General features: G+C 32.9%; 1 protein-coding gene across 2 annotated transcripts in view; it reads left to right on the top strand.

The window, feature by feature from the left end:
- Window positions 1–2442: 2442 nt before the first annotated feature.
- Window positions 2443–20888, top strand: part of LOC127711158 (glutamine--tRNA ligase-like) — a 66029-nt gene continuing 47583 nt past the window's right edge. The window contains exons 1-7 of one of the 2 annotated variants that reach the window (XM_052217119.1): window positions 2443–2583; window positions 5686–5839; window positions 10367–10476; window positions 16642–16717; window positions 17147–17211; window positions 19690–19749; window positions 20648–20741. In XM_052217119.1, the coding sequence (XP_052073079.1) occupies window positions 2467–2583; window positions 5686–5839; window positions 10367–10476; window positions 16642–16717; window positions 17147–17211; window positions 19690–19749; window positions 20648–20741 (676 nt within the window). In that variant the 5' untranslated portion in view covers window positions 2443–2466. Of the gene's footprint in view, window positions 2584–5685; window positions 5840–10366; window positions 10477–16641; window positions 16718–17146; window positions 17212–19689; window positions 19750–20644; window positions 20742–20888 lie in introns of both variants that reach the window. The other variant, XM_052217111.1, reaches the window with a different exon arrangement.

The raw sequence follows: 20888 nt of genomic DNA, 5'->3' as shown, positions 1-20888 counted from the left end.
TTCCAAAATTACATCGCATAGAATTTTTTTATTCACAAAAAAAGTGTTTTTTGTGAATAATCTATGCAAAATTTGACAGTTTGCACGACTTGTAGCTTGAAAAAAAGCACAGTGACCCATATTTTTTATTTCATTTTTGAAAAAAAGAATGGTAAATTCTACATTTTGGCAAGGTATAAGAAAAGTCTATCTGAGGAAATATATACTCATTGTGACGTTGCTAATAATTTCTTCTCAGACATTGTGACGTCGCATAGATTAAGTTTTTCTGCATATCATTTTGAGATAGAGAAGTTATCAGCAAAGTAACACTGAGTGAAGGGACGTTATCAAACTGGATTAGGGACGGAGAAAAGACCACAAATAGCACGATAACTTGACAGATAATTGGGTTTTCTTCGCATAGATATCGTAAAATACCAGCCGCGAGCCACAGTTTGATACTTTCTTGCTCGTTCACTGGGCTTACTCGGGGAAAAAAGGGTTCACACATTGTGGCTCGCGGCTGATATTGAACGATATCATTGTGTTGAAAACTCGATAAACTATACATATCAGTGGTAAATCTTGTCGTGATGACATTGGGTCAAATCTTGCGATATCGCAAAGCCAAACCGCTACATAATTTTCTGAAGTGCTAAACCCTGAGAATGACGCAGGGAAATGCAGTAAATTGTAATATTCAGCTAAGGTCATCCATCATGGCATATAGATAGAGACCAGGTCCAGGATAATTGGTATTGCCTAAATTTCATTTTTTCATGTTTATTACTATCTTTATCTCGTTTCATTTTGACATTTTCAATTGATGCACGTCTTCACTTCTCCTGGTTACTTTTGTAGATTTGCTTATTCAAAAACTATGGATTAAACTTAAGTAAAACAACTTACTGCCATATTTCATAAGCTGTCTGTGTACAGCTGGTCCTAGCAACGATAAAATGGTCAACATTGTATCACCTGAAATGAAAGATTTAAAGCTGACATCTGCTGTATTTTGTTTCGCGCATGAATTGGAAAACCATGAAACAGTGATTATAACATGATTTCAGATCAGTTCACCGTGATGCACTTACTCAACACTGTGATATTTAGATTAATAAGGTGTTTTGTAGAATTTTCTGTACGAATTGACCGCTATTAACCCCTCCCCCCCTAAAAAAATTTAAATAAGATAAAAATAAAATAAAGATTTAAACAATTTGATAGATCAGTTTGTGTTCCCGTATTACCTTTAAACAAAACATCAGTGACGTTGTCCAATAGGATGTATTTCACTAAGAAAGATTGCAAGCGATACAAATAAAAATAGCTTCGTATTTATGCAGTTACTCCACTGATTGAGATTAAAAGAGGAAACTCAAGTGCCGAGATAAAACAAAACTAGTTCAACCACGCCACATGTCCAGGTGCCTGTCCCAATTCGAATATATCTTCAGTGGTTATCTTCAGTTATATGGTTTAGTTTTTTTTAGCTGTAGCGGATTAAGGTGTTGATGACAGTAATTTTTGTTACACTAATTGATTCTATGTAATTGTAGTCTCCGTTACAATACACGGAACTCGATTATTTGATACATTATTTTTTTATTAAAGAAGTTTTAATTATTTTTACGTTTTTCGTGTTTATGCAGTTTCACAACTTCATAACATTGAAAATTAACAACATGATTCAAAATACATTGATTATTCATCATAGAATTTTCAACATACGGACATTATTAGATTACCGCACATGCAAATCTTGGCGCTAACGTTTATAATTGAACTAAAATTAGTATACCGCATATTGATCTATACCACATACAAATATTGGGAGTTATATGAAGAAGAAAAAAAGACAGGAGTAATGAGACTTTGAAAGCAAATTACAATAATAAAAATAAATATAACTTTAAATGTATCTATAACTCGACCAGGATTTGAAAAGTAATTCTATTAAATTTCTTGCACACTAAGCGAGTCCTGTGATTTTTGTATAGTCTCTATAGTAAATTTTTTTTGACACATTTTCAAAACCGGAGCATTTAAAGCTTAAAATATATCCAGAGACATATATACACATCTCTCTGATATATTTCGAAAAAAAACTGCATCTCAACTTCACCTACTTTTAAATAGACAGTACTTAATAGCATAAAAACATTGTAAGATCTTGTAATGTAGATAATCACTTTTCGGTCTGCAAGTTTTTTTCCACACGCCAAAGATTCATTTTCTCAAAATTAATAATATATCTGACCAAGGACAGTATACTCTAATAAATATACTTACCGAAAACAAAGCTTCGCTGTTAAATAATATAAACTAGTTTTGAAACATGTGACTTTTGTAACTTTTGACAACAATTGTAATCATGTGACAAAAATATATCCAATCCAAAGCTCGACTTACTTACTTTCCGTAAATCCGACATCCGACTTCATTATTATTTACGCCCCAACCGGAAGCACGTTGAAAGTGAAAATGGCAAGCGAAGATCTGACAGCTACTTTTGTTAGCATAGGTTTGAGTGAACAGAAGGCAAAGGAGACTGTTAAAAATGAACAGCTTTCTTCCAGTCTTAAACAAGCCATCGAACAGGTATTGAAAATTGGTTTCCCTTGTTAAAAGTACAAATAAGCGAAATAACTGAACTGTAAACATAAACAAAAATGATGCAATATGATGAAAATTACACACATTTCTATTTTATCAAAAATAAATTAGGCACGGTGACAGAGCAATGTATTTTTTTTCTTACTAGTTATTTCAACAGTAATTCTTATAATCAGCTAACTGACCACTATGTATATGTATTCATAAAGTCTTAAAGATAGGTCTAATTCATATATCCTACCGTAGTCTAAAATTGGTCATAATGTTGGTTCGTTCGGATTTTGTTATTGTACTTATCACACGGGAAAACTCCGCATTGACGTCACTACGCTAATACCAGCTACAAAATTAGTGCAGAATACATTTTTTCTACTCTTCTAAATAAACAAACATTTCTAAAGATATGTTTTCATTGTTATTCTAAAGAATTGTACAAAAATGCCAATTTTCTGATGGCCGTTTCAAACCTGACTTCCGAATGCCTAAAAACATTCCAGAACTTCAGAAATCCCCTCTTCCAGCCTCCATTGCTTTGTTTACATTCCATTAAGCGTCATCAATCTTAATGGCAGACCAAACAGGCCAAGCAAATCGTATTTTTAAGAATTTCAAAATGGCAAGTACCTTAAAAAATTACGTCTTAATCGATTTTCCCGCGAAAAAAACCCCATCCAAAATGAAAGAAAAACTTTGGGAAACAAACGATAATCATGCCATAATTTTATTCAGGAATATAGAGTAGGTTAATAAAAAACAATATACATATATTTTTCTTTTTAAAAAAAATTGGTTCAATATAAAGAGATCGATATTCCGACCATAAGTAAATATTCATATAAAATTCCATTCATATCAAATTTCATGGCTAATAATGAGGTTTCCTATTGAATAAACCCCCAATTTATTGCAAACTATTTCAAAGCAATATCATACAAACAAATAATATAATTGCCTTGTACTAAAAAATCACCTAATTGACAGTAGAGCAATTTGATTGGATATAACGATTCAATGTGTCACGTGGTTTTGGAACCATTAGAATTTGAATGTAAACAAACCGGGTCAGCTGCTGCAGTATGGAACAACATCGTACATTCAGTGAATGAGAAACAATAATGAATAACCAAGCTTGACAATACACAGTAATAAAAAATCAAAGCTAAATCTACAGAAAAATAAAATAAAAAATGGCCTTAAGTGCATGACTTACCACCATTGCGGGATATATATATATATAAAGAAGTCTAAATTGAAAACAACGTTCAAACCTATGATTGCGTTGGATAAAAACCGCAATTTTTATACGTGTGCATGCAAAACAAATTTCTTGTTAGAGGGGTCTAAATACAGCACCAACAACATTTTCCAAAAGACAAAATGAGTGAAAAAGTATATTTTAACAAAACACATTTGACTAGCAGGTCGAACAACTGATGTTCTTAAACCTTGCTGACTGCCATTGGCGATTGCCAAATAAACGGATCACAAGATGTAACAAAATAGATCTTATTATTAATTTATTACCAAACAGAAAACTGTTACAATAAACTTGTAGAAAAGATGGTATACCGCAAACACGAGGTGCAAAAATTTGTACACCATATCCGGATTTCGACAATTAATGTTTCTTCAGTGATGTTAGGAATCAAAACGGTATTTGGAAGGCCATATAATTTACCTCAATTTAGGATAGACTCTTGAATTTTGAAAGAGTCAAAATAGGATGAACGGATAATATAAACCCGAAGGCAAATATAATACAAGCCCAAACGAAAAAATATAAACAAGTCTAAATTGAAAACAACGTTCAAACCTATGATTGCATTGGATAAAAACCGCAATTTTTATATATGTGCATGCAAAACAAATTTCTTGGTAGAGGGGTCTAAATACAGCACAAACAACATCTTCCAAAAGACCCAATGAGTGAATAAGTATATTTTAACAAAACGCATTTGACTAGCAGGTCGAACAACTGATGTTTTTAAACCCTTCTGACTGCCATTGGCAATTGCCAAATAAACGGATCACAAGATGTAACAAAATAGATCTTATTATTAATTTATTACCAAACAGAAAACTGTTACAATAAACTAGCGGAAAAGATGGTATACCGCAAACACGAGGTGCAATATATTTTTATACACAACTCTTGTAAGGCTCTATTTATTTTTTGTTGTGATGCCTTCCTGTAATGTCATAACACAGAAGCCCATTTTTGGCTGGACTTAAAGAGCAGACTTTGCTTTTAACTTTGAGACTCAATTAGGCAATTTACCAATTTTTTTCTGTGTACATGTACATGTATATTGCAAAAATATCCAAAAGTAATAATAATATAAGTTGTAATCCCAACTGGCTTGAACTGAGATGAGAAGAACCTCAAGATATTTCACAAGATCCTTCTTTTTGGAGAGTAGACTGATTTGGACGTAAATGTTATGTTTATTTTTAAATGTTTTAAATTTAGAAAATTTCATGAAGATGAGAAATAAAGATCCAACTCATCCAATGTTCTCCCCACAACTTTCAAATAGCTAAAATGGTTAAAAAGGAATTAATAAATGCCATCTTGTTTTAGAAATTATAGCATCACATCCATAACACAATCAATAAAGCAATTCATTTTAGATAACATCATATTCAAGCAATATAGCATCACATTACCAAGATGCTAAAAGGACATGGGACAGAACACTGTCATATATCAGAAATTTAAAAAGCGCTCTTAATTATTAATGTCCTTTTTCCCATCAGGACAAATTTATAATTGTGAAACAGTCTTGATAATGTGGATTCATTATCATTCGTAAGGTACCATTTTTTTTGTTGATTTGGTAGGTAAAGGTAAACCATGAATTAAAATGTTGAGTGGATGATCAATTTTCTAAAGGCTTGTATATATGCAGAATTTTGCAAATCCACAAGAACAATATATATCCATGAATATACATTCTTCAATCAACAAATAATAAATGAATACACATTTTTTGAGAATAAATTGACACTTTTTAAAGTTTCTGGTACATAAGAGTAACAATTTATAACAACGGCTTGCATGTTCAGAAGATGTTATATATTTTTCAGGCAAGAAAATGTGGAGTTCAGAGTATAGATAAAGAAATGGGAAAGTTGTTGTATAATATAGCTACAAAGTTAAAGACACAGATTAAAATTCACCAGGCTATGATTGTGGAGTATATTACAAAAAAGAAAATAACGACAGAGATACAACTTAATGGTATGCAAATATTGAAGAAATGGAAAGAAATCCTCTGCTTTTGTACAGATAATTTTAATGTGTATATCCACTACAAAATTTCCCTGCTACTTGGTGGATTCAGCAAGTTAATTTGTTTGGGGGATGCAACAGAAAACATGCCTAATTTTTGTTTTGGCCTAAGTTTTTATACGACCGCAAAAAAATTTTTGTGGTCGTATATTGGTATGACGTTGGCGTCGTCGTCGTTGTCCGGCATCGTCGTCGTCGTCCGGCGTCGTCCGAAGACACATTGGTTTTCGCACTCTAACTTTAGTTTAAGTGAATGGATCTTTATGAAATTTTACCACAAGGTTCAATACCACTAAAGGAAGGTTGGGATTGATTTTGGGGGTTATGGTAATAACAGTAAAGGAATTAGGGGCCAAAAAGGGGCCAAAAATAAGCATTTTTGTAACTTCCAGACATAACTTGTGTGTTAGTGTATGGATCTCTCTGACATTGTACCACAAGGTTCCATATCACTTAAGGAATGCTGGGATTGATTTTGGGGGTAATTGCCTCCAAATTTTAGGAATTAGGGGCCAAAAAAGGGGCAAAAAACAAGCATTTTTCTAGTTTCATGACAATAACTTGTGTGTAAGTGTATGGATCTTTCTGAAATTGTACTACAAGGTTCCATATCACAAAGGGAAAGCTGGGTTTGAGTTTGGGGGTAATTGCCCTAAACGTTTAGGAATTTGGGGCCAAAAAGGGGCCAAAAAACACATTTTTTTCTAGTTTCCAGACAATAACTTGTGTTCAAGTGTATGGATCTCTCTGAAATTGTACTGCAAGGTACCATACCACAAAGGGAAGGCTGGGATTGAGTTTGGGGGTGATGAATCATAATGGGGGTTCAAAAAATTTGGGGGGGGGATTTATTTTTTTTTCCTTTTTTTTCTTTTTTTCCTTTTTTGTTTCTTTTAAAATTTTCCATTTTAAGTTGGTTATTTCTGATTTATATTTAAAATCAAATAATAATGATATGGTAGGAGATACACACCAAACAGGATGTGTAAATTATTATATAATAAGTATTGTGCAATAGCAAGAAATTTTCAATTGCACAGTATTGCACAATAGCAAGAAATCTTCAATTGCACAGTATTGCGCAATAGCAAGAAATCTTCAATTGCACAGTATTGCGCAATAGCAAGAAATATCCAATAGCACAATATTGCGCAATAGCAAGAAATTGTCAATTGTACAGTATTGCGCAATAGCAAGAAATATTTAATAGCACAGGATTGTGCAAAAGAAGATACTTCCTATAAATTGCTTATTTCTTGACCAATTTCAATGGGGTTTTATTCTTGATTTCATGGGGTTCTTTAATATGCTGAATCTAACCGTGTATTTAGTTTTTGGATTTTGGGCCCCGTTTTTAAATTGGTCCACATTGAGGTCCAAAGGGTCCAAAATTAAACTTTGTTTGATTTCATCAAAAATTGAATTATTGGGGTTCTTTGATATGCCGAATCTAACTGTGTATTTAGATTCTTAAATTTTGGTTCCGTTTTCAAATTGGTCTACATTAAGGTCCAAAGGGTCCAAAATTAAACTTAGTTTGATTTTAACAAAAATTGAATTCTTAGGGTTCTTTGATATGCTGAATCTAAACATGTATTTAGATTTTTGATTATGGGCCCAGTTTTCAAGTTGGTCCAAATTGGGGTCCAAAATTAAACTTTGTTTGATTTCAACAAAAATTGAATATATGGGGTTCTTTGATATGCTGAATCTAACCATGTATTTAGATTTTTGATTTTTGGGCCCCGTTATCAACTTTGTCCACATTGAGGTCAAAAGGGTCCAAAATTAAACTTTGTTTGATTTCATCAAAAATTGAATTATTGGGGTTCTTTGATATGCCGAATCTAACCGTGTATTAAGATTCTTAATTTTTGGTTCCGTTTTCAAATTGGTCTACATTAAGGTCCAAAGGGTCCAAAATTAAACTTAGTTTGATTTTAACATAAATTGAATTCTTAGGGTTCTTTGATATGCTGAATCTAAACATGTATTTGGATTTTTGATTATGGGCCCAGTTTTCAAGTTGGTCCAAATCGGGGTCCAAAATTAAACTTTGTTTGATTTCAACAAAAATTGAATATATTGGGTTCTTTGATATGCTGAATCTAACCATGTATTTAGATTTTTGATTTTTGGGCCCCGTTATCAACTTTGTCAACATTGAGGTCAAAAGGGTCCAAAATTAAACTTTGTTTGATTTCATCAAAAATTGAATTCTTGGGGTTCTTTGATATGCTGAATCTAACCATGTATTTAGATTTTGGATATTGGACCATAATAGGTGTATGTCCAATTTAAAATTTTTAAGTTCTTAGACCACATTCAATCTGTGTTAGAAACCTATGCTGTGTCAAATATTTAATCACAATCCAAATCCAAAGCTGTATCAAGCTTGAATGTTGTGTCCATACTTCCCCCAACTGTTCAGGGTTCGACCTCTGCGGTCGTATCAAGCTGCGCCCTGCGGAGCATTTTATTTTTTATTAATGCCTTTTAAAATTTTGTTTTTTGAAACTAAATGGTTTTTGTTGTCTCTAATGACAATGATTTTTGGAGAAATTCAAAACCACAAGTTAGCATGAGTAAATATTCTTTTCTTATACGAAAGGTTACATTTTATAATAAGTAAAAAGGACTGAAAAAAACCCAAAAAACAAAGTTGTATGCCCATGTGTAACCTCAGTGCTTTGGCTGCAATGTTAATGATTTAAATCACATTTACGTGAGGCTGCATAGGACCAAGGTAGTTATTAGAAATAAGAAGATGTGGTATGAGTGCCAATGAGACAACTCTCCATCCAAGTCACAATGTGTAAAAAGTAAACAATTATAGGTCAAAGTATGGCCTTCAACAAGGAGCCTTGGCTCACACCGAACAACAAGCTATAAAGGGCCCCAAAATGAGTGGTGTAAAACATATGAAACAGGAAAACCAACGGTCTAATCTATATAAAAAACGAGAAACGAGAAAAACTTCTTAAGAACCACATCAATAAACGACAACCACTGAAACAGGTTCCTGACTTAGGACAGGTGCAAACAAATGCAGCGGGTTTAAACCTTTTAACAAGCACCAACCTGCAACCTAACCTGAAATAGTTGTGTAACATTACAACATAGCAAGACACACTATAAAATATCAATTGAAATGGCTTAACTCAATCAAAAAGACATATTAACAAAAACAAGTAAACATACTCTGAACGAATAAATTTGATCTATGACACAATGTCAAAAACTTAAAGACAACTATAACCTTGGACAAAATGGCGTTAAATAAAATAATGTACACAGTTGGATTGCATGGACTTAAATACATATAAACAATGTGTTGAAAATGTTGACTTTCATCACAATACAAATTTGAACAAAGCAATAAAAATTAAAAACAAAAAATCTGTTATGTTAAAAAAAAAACATTAAACTAGTTACTATTTCACATCTGGAACATAACTATTGGTATAAAATTGTAAACATTGAAATACCTACTATTGTCATGAATAAAAGAGATGCTCAACATCTTTTAAGTATGTTTGATCTGAGAACAAACAATACAATACACCTGAGAGATTGTTAATTTCCTTGTGACATGTCATTAGGTTTGCATCACAACTCAAAAGCCCTCCTAACCCTTTATTTCCTATAGTAAGGATTGAGGCAGACCTGTACTGGAGAAAAACATATTAGTTATCTTTCTTGGAATCAAATTCTTGTAATCATAGGTGCTCCTACCTGTTGAGGTTTATACTGCTGAAGTAGAAGTGAATAAAACTGTTTTGTTTTGTAATAAACAGTGTGGACAAACAAAGAAAAAATACATCTGATATTAAAAAAATTTACAAATTTCATGTGAACACAGCATTAGAGATTTCTTCTTGTTGTAATTGACGTTTTTATCATGAAACTACAAATAATGTTAGAAATTTTGGTCATATTATATAAAAAAAAACATATTAAAATTTAAAATGCAGACTGACCATATACATGTATATTTATAGATTATAAAATGCCCTTTTCCATATCAGCCCTGGTATCATCCCGAGACTCCCATATTAGCCAGAGGCGCTAGTGCTATGCTGTCTGGCAAGATCATAATTTTTTGTCCTCCACTGAAATAATTTCATTATTACAAAGCTCCCCAACAGTTCAAATTTATAGTCCTTGAATATTATAATGTCAATGTCAGATTTTCTTTTAGTATTAGTGTTCTTTAATTCTTTAACAAATTCCACATTCCACGTCTGTCATTGTTGTTCCGAAGGCTTATGATGTCAAAACAAGGCACAATAATTGCTTATGATGTCATAACAGGGTTGCAATAACTTGTTATTTGCCCCGGGAATGAATATGACTGGGCAAATCTGCTGTTATTGCATATGCAAAACCCAATGTTTTTGTAACAAATATATGATAAATGAAATTACACTTGAAAGGCGTATGTATGTTATATTTTTTTGCAAATTTTTTCCACAGCTGCTATGGATTATCTTCTCCACCATCCACTTCCTCCTGTGGATAAAATTAAGTTTGAGGCAGAATGTGGAGTAGGTGTCACCATATCTCCAGACCAAGTAGAAGCTGCTGTATGTATAAATATTAAAATTTGATCATGCATTTACAGGACAGGCGGGTGGTATTTGGAGATCTTGTTCAAGAGGGTTGTACATAGATATTGTGTTACAAGTTAATGGTCACCTTATTGCAGCTGTCACCTGTCTCTAATAGCCACTTTCAGACCCTCCAAAATGTTTTATATGACCACAAAAAATTTTTGCGGTCGTATATTGGTATGACGTTGGCGTCGTCGTCAGAAGATACATCGGTTTTCGTACTCTAACTTTAGTTAAAGTCAATGGATCTCTATGAAATTTTACCATAAGGTTCAATACCACAAAAGGAAGGTTGGGATTGATTTTGGGGGTTATGGTACCAACAGTTTAGGAATTAGGGGCCAAAAAGGGGCCAAAAATAAGCATTTTTGTAACTTCCAGACATAACTTGTGTGTTAGTGTATGGATCTCTCTGACATTGTACCACAAGGTTCCATATCACAAAGGGAATGATGGGATTGATTTTGGGGGTAACTGCCTCAAAATTTTAGGAATTAGGGGCTTAAACAAGCATTTTTCTAGTTTCATGACAATAACTTGTGTATAAGTGTATGGATCTTTCTGAAATTGTACTACAAGGTTCCATATCACAAAGGGAAGGCTGGAATTTAGTTTGGGGGTAATTGCCCAAAATGTTTAGGAATAAGAATAAAGGGGCCAAAAAGTGGCCAAAAATAAGCATTTTTCTAGTTTCCAGACAATAACTTGTGTTCAAGTATATGGATCTCTCTGAAATTGTACTGCAAGGTACCATACCACAAAGGGAAGGCTGGGATTGATTTTGGGGGTAATTGCCTCAAATTTTAGGAATTAGGGGCCAAAAAAGGGGCAAAAAACAAGCATTTTTCTAGTTTCAGGACAATAACTTGTGTGTAAGTGTATGGATCTTTATGAAATTGTACTACAAGGTTCCATGTCACAAAGGGAAAGCTGGGTTTGAGTTTGGGGGTAATTGCCCTAAATGTTTAGGAATTTGGGGCCAAAAACAAGCATTTTTCTAGTTTCCAGACAATAACTTGTGATCAAGTGTATGGATCTCTCTGAAATTGTACTGTAAGGTACCATACCACAAAGGGAAGGCTGGGATTGAGTTTTGGGGTGATGAGTCATAAGGGGGTTCAAAAAATTGGAGGGGGGGGATTTTTTTTTTCATTTTTTTTTTCTTTTAAATTTTCCATTTTGAATTGGTTATTTCTGATTTATATATAAAAGCAAACAATAATGATATGGTTTGAATAGGTAAATTAAAAATTTTTAAGTTCTTAGACCACATTCATTCTGTGTCAGAAACCTATGCTGTGTCAAATATTTAATCACAATCCAAATTCAGTGCTGTATCAAGCTTGAATGTTGTGTCCATACTTGCCCCAACTGTTCAGGGTTTGACCTCTGCGGTCATATCAAGCTGCGCCCAGCGGAGCATTTTATTCTATATAACAACTTTTTTCAGCCGACACCTGTCAAGGTGGTCAGTGGTCACCTTATTTTTGCACTAAATTGTCATTTCATCATATAAGAACGGTAATTTTAATGTTTCAATTACCAATATAATTAAAACGAAAAATAAATATGTGTTCAGTATCAAAATCAAATGAGAATTAGAACCGAGATCGCAATATAGGAGGTGAATACCTCCTATTGTACTTCTTTCAGTTTCATTGAAAACCGTTCCATCAACTACATGTATTACTTATTTCTCATGGAATATTAACATATTTTGAAAGTTTTCTTCGAATTTCCAACACTGTAATCTGCAATTTTTTTCTCGCCTGTCTCAGTATGTGAGATATAAGGATTACTATCCAGTGTCAATGTAAATTATTTGTATAAAGCTTTATATTTCAGAAGGTACAAGACTTGGATGCCTCATACTTTGTATGCAGATACCTTATGTTACAAAGTTTCTGTCTGTCATATGTCCATTGTCCTTGACTTCATTTTCATGGTTCAGCTACTGCTTGAAAAAAAATTAAAATTGTTGTCATGTGAATTTCACTTATTATTAGTAATAGGATAACTATATTCCATATATGGGTTTCTTGCAACGTCTTGCAAAGTCTACATGTCTGTCAGACAGAGTTCACCTGACTTTGACCTTATATGGATCAGTGATTAAGGTTAAATTTATGTGATTAGGTCTGTTTCTCAGATACTATAAGCAGTAGGTCAACTATATGTGTTGTATGGAATGATTGTAAGGGGTACATGTCAGTCTGGCAGGTATAATCTGACCTTAAACTCATTTTCATGGTTCATGGGTCAATGTTAAGTTTTTATACGACCGCAAAAAAATTTTTGTGGTTGTATATTGGTATGACATTGGAGTCGTCGTCGTCGTCAGGCGTTGTCCTGCGTCGTCCAAAGACACATTGGTTTTCGCACTCTAACTTTAGTTTAAGTGTATGGATCTCTATGAAATTTTACCACAAGGTTCAATACCACAAAAGGAAGGTTGGGATTGATTTTGGGGGTTATGGTACCAACAGTAAAGGAATTAGGGGCCAAAAAGGGGCCAAAAATAAGCATTTTTGTAACTTCAAGACATAACTTGTGTGTTAGCGTATGGATCTCTCTGACATTGTACCACAAGGTTCCATATCACAAAAGGAATGCTGGGATTGATTTTGGGGGTAATTGCCTCAAAATTTAAGGAATTAGGGGCCAAAAAAGGGGCAAAAAACAAGCATTTTTCTAGTTTCATGACAATAACTTGTGTGTAAGTGTATGGATCTTTCTGAAATTGTACTACAAGGTTCCATATCACAAAGGGAAAGCTGGAATTGAGTTTGGGGGTAATTGCCTCAATATTTTAGGAATTAGGGGCCAAAAAGGGGCAAAAAACAAGCATTTTTCTAGTTTCAGGACAATAACTTGTGTGTAAGTGTATGGATCTTTCTGAAATTGTACTACAAGGTTCCATATCACAAAGGGAAAGCTGGGTTTGAGTTTGGGGGTAATTTCCCTAAACGTTAAGGAATTTGGGGCCAAAAAGGGGCCAAAAAACAAATTTTCTAGTTTCCAGACAATAACTTGTCTTCAAGTGTATGGATCTCTCTGAAATTGTACTGCAAGGTACCATACCACAAAGGGAAGGCTGGGATTGAGTTTGGGGGTGATGAATCATAAGGGGGTTCAAAAAATTTGGGGGGGGATTTTTTTTTTTTCCTTTTTTTTCTTTTTTTCCTTTTTTTTTTCTTTTAAAATTTTCCATTTTAAGTTGGTTATTTCTGATTTATATTTAAAAGCAAATAATAATGATATGGTAGGAGATACACACCAAAAAGGATGTGTAAATTATTATATAATAAGTATTGTGCAATAGCAAGAAATTTTCAATTGCACAGTATTGCACAATAGCAAGAAATCTTCAATTGCACAGTGTTGCGCAATAGCAAGAAATCTTCAATTGCACAGTATTGCGCAATAGCAAGAAATATCCAATAGCACAATATTGCGCAATAGCAAGAAATTGTCAATTGTACAGTATTGCGCAATAGCAAGAAATATTTAATTGCACAGTATTGTGCAAAAGAAGATACTTTGTTTAAATTGCTTATTTCTTGACCAATTTCAATGGGGTTTTATTCTTGAATTCTTGGGGTTCTTTAATATGCTGAATCTAACCGTGTTTTTAGTTTTTGGATTTTGGGCCCTGTTTTTAAATAGGTCCACATTGAGGTCCAAAGGGTCCAAAATTAAACTTTGTTTGATTTCATCAAAAATTGAATTATTGGGGTTCTTTGATATGCCGAATCTAACCGTGTATTTAGATTCTTAATTTTTGGTTCCCTTTTCAAATTGGTCTACATTAAGGTCCAAAGGGTCCAAAATTAAACTTAGTTTGATTTTAACAAAAATTGAATTCCTAGGGTTCTTTGATATGCTGAATCTAACCATGTATTTAGATTTTTAATTTTTGGGCCCCGTTATCAACTTTGTCCACATTGAGGTCAAAAGGGTCCAAAATTATTTAGATTTTGGATATTGGACCATAATAGGTGAATGTCCAATTTAAAATTTTTAAGTTCTTAGACCACATTCAGTGTTCCAGCTTGAATCTCAGGGCAGAAGGGTGCTAGTTGTCTGAAAGGGCACTTTAGCGTTATAACCCAGATTTTAAGGGCAATGTTGGACAGTGTATAAATTAACTTGAATATGGATAGGCTCAGCTGGAGAACATTAGTTGTATTTAAACCATATTCAGAAATTAATAATGTGTTCTTGATGTTGGTTCCAGTAAGAATTTTTTTCAATAAATTATCATACCATGAAGCAAAGCATATCATTTTGATGTTAATCTAAACAAACTTGTACATTTGGTATGGAAAATAATCATCAGAAATTTCAATGTTTTATAACTTATACCAAAATAAACAAGTTGTTTTGAAAGATGGAGTTATACATGCAAAATTGAATGTTGAATATAATTAAATTATCTACATTTAAATAACTTGTTCAAACATATAGTATATATGTTATTGAGAGTTATTTATTATCATTTGAATTGTTACAAAAAAGTATTTTTAAGTGCACACCAAAGTGCTCCTCAGTAAGGAGTTTTATAAATATAACTGGTGAGACAGGAGATGATCATATTTTATATTGATGCAATAATATATTGCAGAAGGTATAAACAGTTACTTTTTTCTCCATCATTGTTAAAAATAAATTTGTTGAGTGCTCTTATGTCAGGAGGATTATAAAATAAAAGAAGTATTAAAAACAGGAAGTGAATCTTGTTATGTTCAAAGTACAAATTTCTTTGATTCCTCTTTAAATTTCGAATTCATACTCATGGTTATGAAACAAAACATTTTTTACCAATTAAGTCAAAACTATGTATGCCTTTAAAATTGTTTAAGATTTTATTTTTTATGTTATGCCTACTGAAATAAATTTTTTCAGGTGTACATGCTGTACATAAACATTACAAATGGATAACATGTGGACATTTCATTCTGTATTAAATATCTAGTATTTGTTCAATTATCTTAAATCCACTAATTAGCAGTAAACAATCATTAACAAAGGTGATAAAACTGCCAAAGCACTAGGTATTTAACTTAATCCCATTGTCAGTTAATTAGTGTTACACAATCACTGAATCAGGTAACAGTTTTACCGGAAACGCTGGTAGGCATGAAATTTTGAAATTTTATTTTTTTGAAAAGGCAGAGGGGTGCATTCTTTTACTTTGGAGGGCAGAAGGGCGGGGGTAAGGGCACCAAGGGCGGGCCGCCCTTCTATTTAGGGCAGGCGGGGACAGTGACATTCATTCTGTGTCAGAAACCTATGCTGTGTCAAATATTTAATCACAATCCAAATGCAAAGCTGTATCAAGCTTGAATGTTGTGTCCATACTTGCCCAACTGTTCAGTGTTCGACCTCTGCGGTCGTATCAAGCTGCGCCCTGCGGAGCATTTTATTGTGTTTTGATCTGTTTTTAAAATACTACAAGTAGTAGGTCAACTATATTTGATGTATGAAATGATTATAAGGTGTACATGTCTGTCTGGTAGGTATAATCTGACCTTGACCTCATTTTCACGGTTCATGGGTCGATGTTATGTTTTTGTCATTTGGTCTGTTTTTCAATTACATTGTACATGTATAAGCAATAGGTCAGCTATATTTGGTGTATGGGATAATTGTAAGGTGAACATGTCTGTCTATCAGGATTTATCTGACCTTGACCTCATTGTCATGGATCTTTAAAAATGTTAAGTTTATGTGATACTTATAGTAAAACCTTCATCTTTAAGACTTTCAATGTCGAAATCCGAATATTTTTTCGGAACCTGGTTTAAAAGGTCAACTCTCCTGAACGGTCACTGCTGATACTTCCCATGAGTCACTTCTTAATACAGTTTTGACTCAATATAGATATTGTATTACAAGAGGATGGTATATAGATATCTTATCACAAGAGGGTGGTATCTGGATATTTTGTTATCTTGTCATCACAAACAATAATTTATGGATTTCAGAATCTTAAAATAAATAAAAAAAAGTGCATACTTATACCACAAAATATAAAAGCATAAACAAACATGACACTGATACTTTTTGTAGCAGTGGTATTATTGTATTCATTTTCACTTTAATAGACTGTCTGTATATTCAATGTCTTCCATTTAGGTAGAAGAAGTAGTACAGAAATACAAAGATGACTTGATAGAAAAGAGATACAGGTTTAACACAGGCTTAATCATGAGTAGGTAGTCATATTAAAATACACTTGTAATTGTAAGTAGGTAGTCATAATGAAATACACATAAGAATATATCATGTTGATCAAAAATCAAATATATGTTATAAATTTAAAGAAATAGACAAAGGATAAAAGGAGTGGAGTTTATTTTTAAAACTTTAACACTGGTAGTCATGGTAGTAATGATAAATGTATATAAGATCAACCTTTCATATCAGATTATGCATTGAGTGAGGTATAATAAATCACTTTATTTAAACACACTTATTAAAGGTACCATAAGTAAGATGCACACTAGAAGGTTGAGTATTTTGTTGATATATAGCCATTGTTTGGATGTCATTTGTTTATCTGCATGTTTTCCATATTTAACTATTTCAAGGTTCAATAAATTTCTTGAAAAAAATGAACTTGTATGTTAAATTCCAATAGGTGAGGCAAGAAACAAGCTAAAGTTTGCTGATGGTAAAATTATCAAGAATGAAGTAGATATGCAGGTACTTGTCTTTTTTCTATTGTCAGTTTTAAAGCTCTGGTGAAATTAATTGAAGCATGGTAGCAAAGCATTACTCTCTAATTACTCGAATGCAGCAATAATAATGGTTTATGGCAGAAGGGGGCCACTTCATCCAAATTTTTAGTTGATTAATATATGTGATTAGAAAAAGAGGCAAATAAGATAACGACACACTGATTAGCAATAAGTGGTTTTATAGTGAAGATGGTATCTGTTCATTTGTCTTTAATTTACCATTTGACTGTGTCCCATGTTCAACTGCTTCTAATTTGGCCTTTATAAATTTAAATGAAAAACTATTAAGTTGCATTAAGGTAAGGTTTGCGTACACAGGGAGATAACTCAAATTAAAATAATTAAAAAATGGAGGGACCCGCCATTTTAAATTGCTTTGATCAACCAATGTTCGATTACTACAATCTTACCGAAAATAAAACAACACCTACCTCAAAATTGGCGTTTTGATGTGATTTGATCAAAATTTGAATCGTAGAAGTAACGTTATGACCTTCAGTTTGTTAGTTTTCATTTATATGACGTCACGTTTAGCCATAACGTCTTTGTGCAAAAACCATTCATGAAGTTTCGCAGAATTTTATTTTATTTCATAAATGTACATTTTTATGCCCCCGCCATAGCAAAGCGGGCATTGAGTTTTATTCTTGTCTGTTTGAACGTCCATCCGAATGTAAGTATCATAGTGTACGTCCGTTTTTACAAAATTGGTTTCCGTTCTCTAACTTTTGTTTGCCTCAACCAACTGATATGAATGATATGAAACTTATGCACAATGCTTATTACCACAAAAACACAGAACATGTTTGAATTTTGATGTCGTCAGGTCGGACAGGGGTACCTTTTTCCTTTCTCCCATGTCCCTTCTCTTGTCTCCCGCCGTAAAACCTTAAAAACTAATGTATGGGAAGCTCCTTTCATAAGATAGAAGTGTGGTTTATTCTTTTTTTTTATGGATGCATTAAAAATGTGTCTTTCAGACACAACTATAGTATTGTGTCGTCCTTAACATGCCTGAACTATTTGCCACCGGACATTTTACAACCTCTTATCAAACAAACTTCTATGCATATCAGTCAACTTTGAAGCAATTTATCTAAAAGCAAGGATGGTAACATGTGTCTCTACACATGCACGGACTCACTATAAAATCTGGGAAATTGTTAGTTTTTAGTCTTTCTCCGTATATAAGAGCTCAAAATGAAGCTCGGGGTATTTTTATGAGGTCGATTTCTGAATTTTTCGTCTCTGTTCGAAACCTCTAGTTTGCTTCAACCAAATGTTATAAAATTTATACGTAATGCTTTATAATGTTTTATGTTTATGCAAGAGGGGGCATCATCAGTGTCCCATGGACACATACCCCATTTATTTCAAGCTCTAACGTATTATTTCTTTTTGTAACGCATTAGAATCGGAATAACATTACTGTGGTTGAAGAGTAACCGCAATCAATTTTGATTTGACAGTCGCAAATTTCTGTTTTACGGTCTCCGCTACGCATCGACAGTAAAACTGGGGGGGGGTCTCATCACGATTCACGAGATGATTTTTTTGTCAATCACGATTCACAGAAAATAAATTTCCATGATCACGGATCACGAAAATATAAAAAAAATAAATCTGTAGAAAAACGGATCACGATAGCGAAAATGCGCCGATCACGAAGAACGAAAATAACCCATCAGGCCCCTCATCATGTGTAGGAGCATGTAGTTTGTTTGTTTGGTCAAAGACTCCAAATCTTTTAGGAACTTTTTTAAGAACTTTTGAATTAAAATTTATCATTAATGAATGGACCACAATTATTTATACATGTTTTATTCAGTTTTATTTTTTTATAGTCACTTGCATATATTATTATTTCAGAAGAATTTAAATACAATTTTCCCTAAAAAACGTCAAAAATTGCAATTTTGAGCTTTTCACTTGAAAAAACGGGACGGGCGATTTTCGATTTTTTTTCATTAAATGATTGGGCACTCCTCCCTGAACAAAATGATGTATCATATTGGTATAATATCACTAAGAAAAAAATCCAGGTATCATGCAAACCTTACCTTAAATAGCATAGTGCACCTCTTATTTCTGCCTTTTCTTACTTGCAAATAGTTTGTTGAGCTTTGCTCATGGTACAGCTAGTTTTTAGTAATTTGCCTATAGTATAATTTTCAAACATGAGGAAATGATATAACATCAATTTGTTCCCCAGCCATGAATAATTGTACAGATCCCTGGCAAACCTGTGATATAAAACTGTCATAACCAACATGATTCCCAAAGTTAATTATACAAGTAAACAAAATATATTATCCAGAGGTAGATAAACTGAAAGAATAGTAGTATCTTAAACTATAATTTCTAAGGAGATTTCAGTGATTTCCACAGTCAAAGCAAAATATCTGAAATCAAATATTAACTATATCCAAAATATTTGTTATAGATTCTTGACCTTCTTGGTCCAAAGACTGAAGCTGACCTAGCTAAACCAGTAAAACAAAAGGTAATGCAATACATGCTTCTAATAGTCAATTATAATTCCTTTTAAGTATTTCCTGTTTCATAAGTTTAATTCATTTAAGGAAAAACTAGATATCTAGCTAAATCACATAATGTGCCTTGTGAGAATCAGTTTTTGTACAATAGCATCAAGTTTCATGAAATCCTAAATAGCAATTTATAGACCATGAATGGATGGATAATCCTTTTAACATCCATAGAAAAATATAACAATTTGCAAAAAGTCACTACTAAATGAAGCAACAAATACCAATGTTAAGGGCTTACAGTCATAAAACTTTCAAGTACGATTGACTCAGAAACAACCAATCAAAATACTTGATCAGGTTTTTCACACACAAATTTTGTGCTTTGGGTACTGAGTAAAGTAAAATGACCAAAAGGCCAGGTCATATTTTGACTCAACCAGGGATTGATCCCAATATTGAAGTTATAACTTCCCACAGTTGAAGAGAATCTGAGGCCACCAAGGCAGTAAATAGACATAGGAGACAACATTAAACAAATATTGTATGGTATTATGATGATTTGTTGCGTAGGTATAATGTTTTTACCCCTTTGTGAGTTGAACTGCTACCACTGTCTTGTCGTCATTCTAGTGTCTTTATTTTTAGTTGGATGGTCTTCTTATTTCGATGAAGGTTTCAATTGTGATTTTGAATGAGTTGCAACCATTCTCATGATTAATTAATATAATTTCAAAATGTAAACACATATCTTGGTATTTGACATAAGGAACAAAAAGACAACTTTTGGCTTATGATGACCAAACAGTTTGACTGAAATAATTTATGATGTGGCAAGTGAACTTTTTTGGTTCAAATAATTTACTATGCAACAGTGTTGTCTTAGAATACATGTAAGTATTCTTTTTGTAGCAGACTGGCATGAAAGGATCTGAATCAAGTAAATCATTGAAATCAACAGAATCTAGTAAATCATTGAAAGATGAAGGATCAAAGCCAACAGAGAGTTGTAAGTTTTTGAGATTGAAAAGTACTTTTCAGAGATAAATTTCCCAATTAACAAATGATTTGATAATTGGGAAATTTAAAAAAAAAAATTTTTTGGTTTAAAAAACCTTTAATAAACCAAACACCCTAGGAACCTAACATCTTCTTG

Source organism: Mytilus californianus, unplaced genomic scaffold (genome assembly GCF_021869535.1).
Source record: "Mytilus californianus isolate M0D057914Y unplaced genomic scaffold, xbMytCali1.0.p SCAF_1, whole genome shotgun sequence".
Classification (NCBI taxonomy): domain Eukaryota; kingdom Metazoa; phylum Mollusca; class Bivalvia; order Mytilida; family Mytilidae; genus Mytilus; species Mytilus californianus.
Note: the sequence above shows the minus strand (reverse complement) of the source record. Positions and strands in the feature narration are given on the sequence as shown.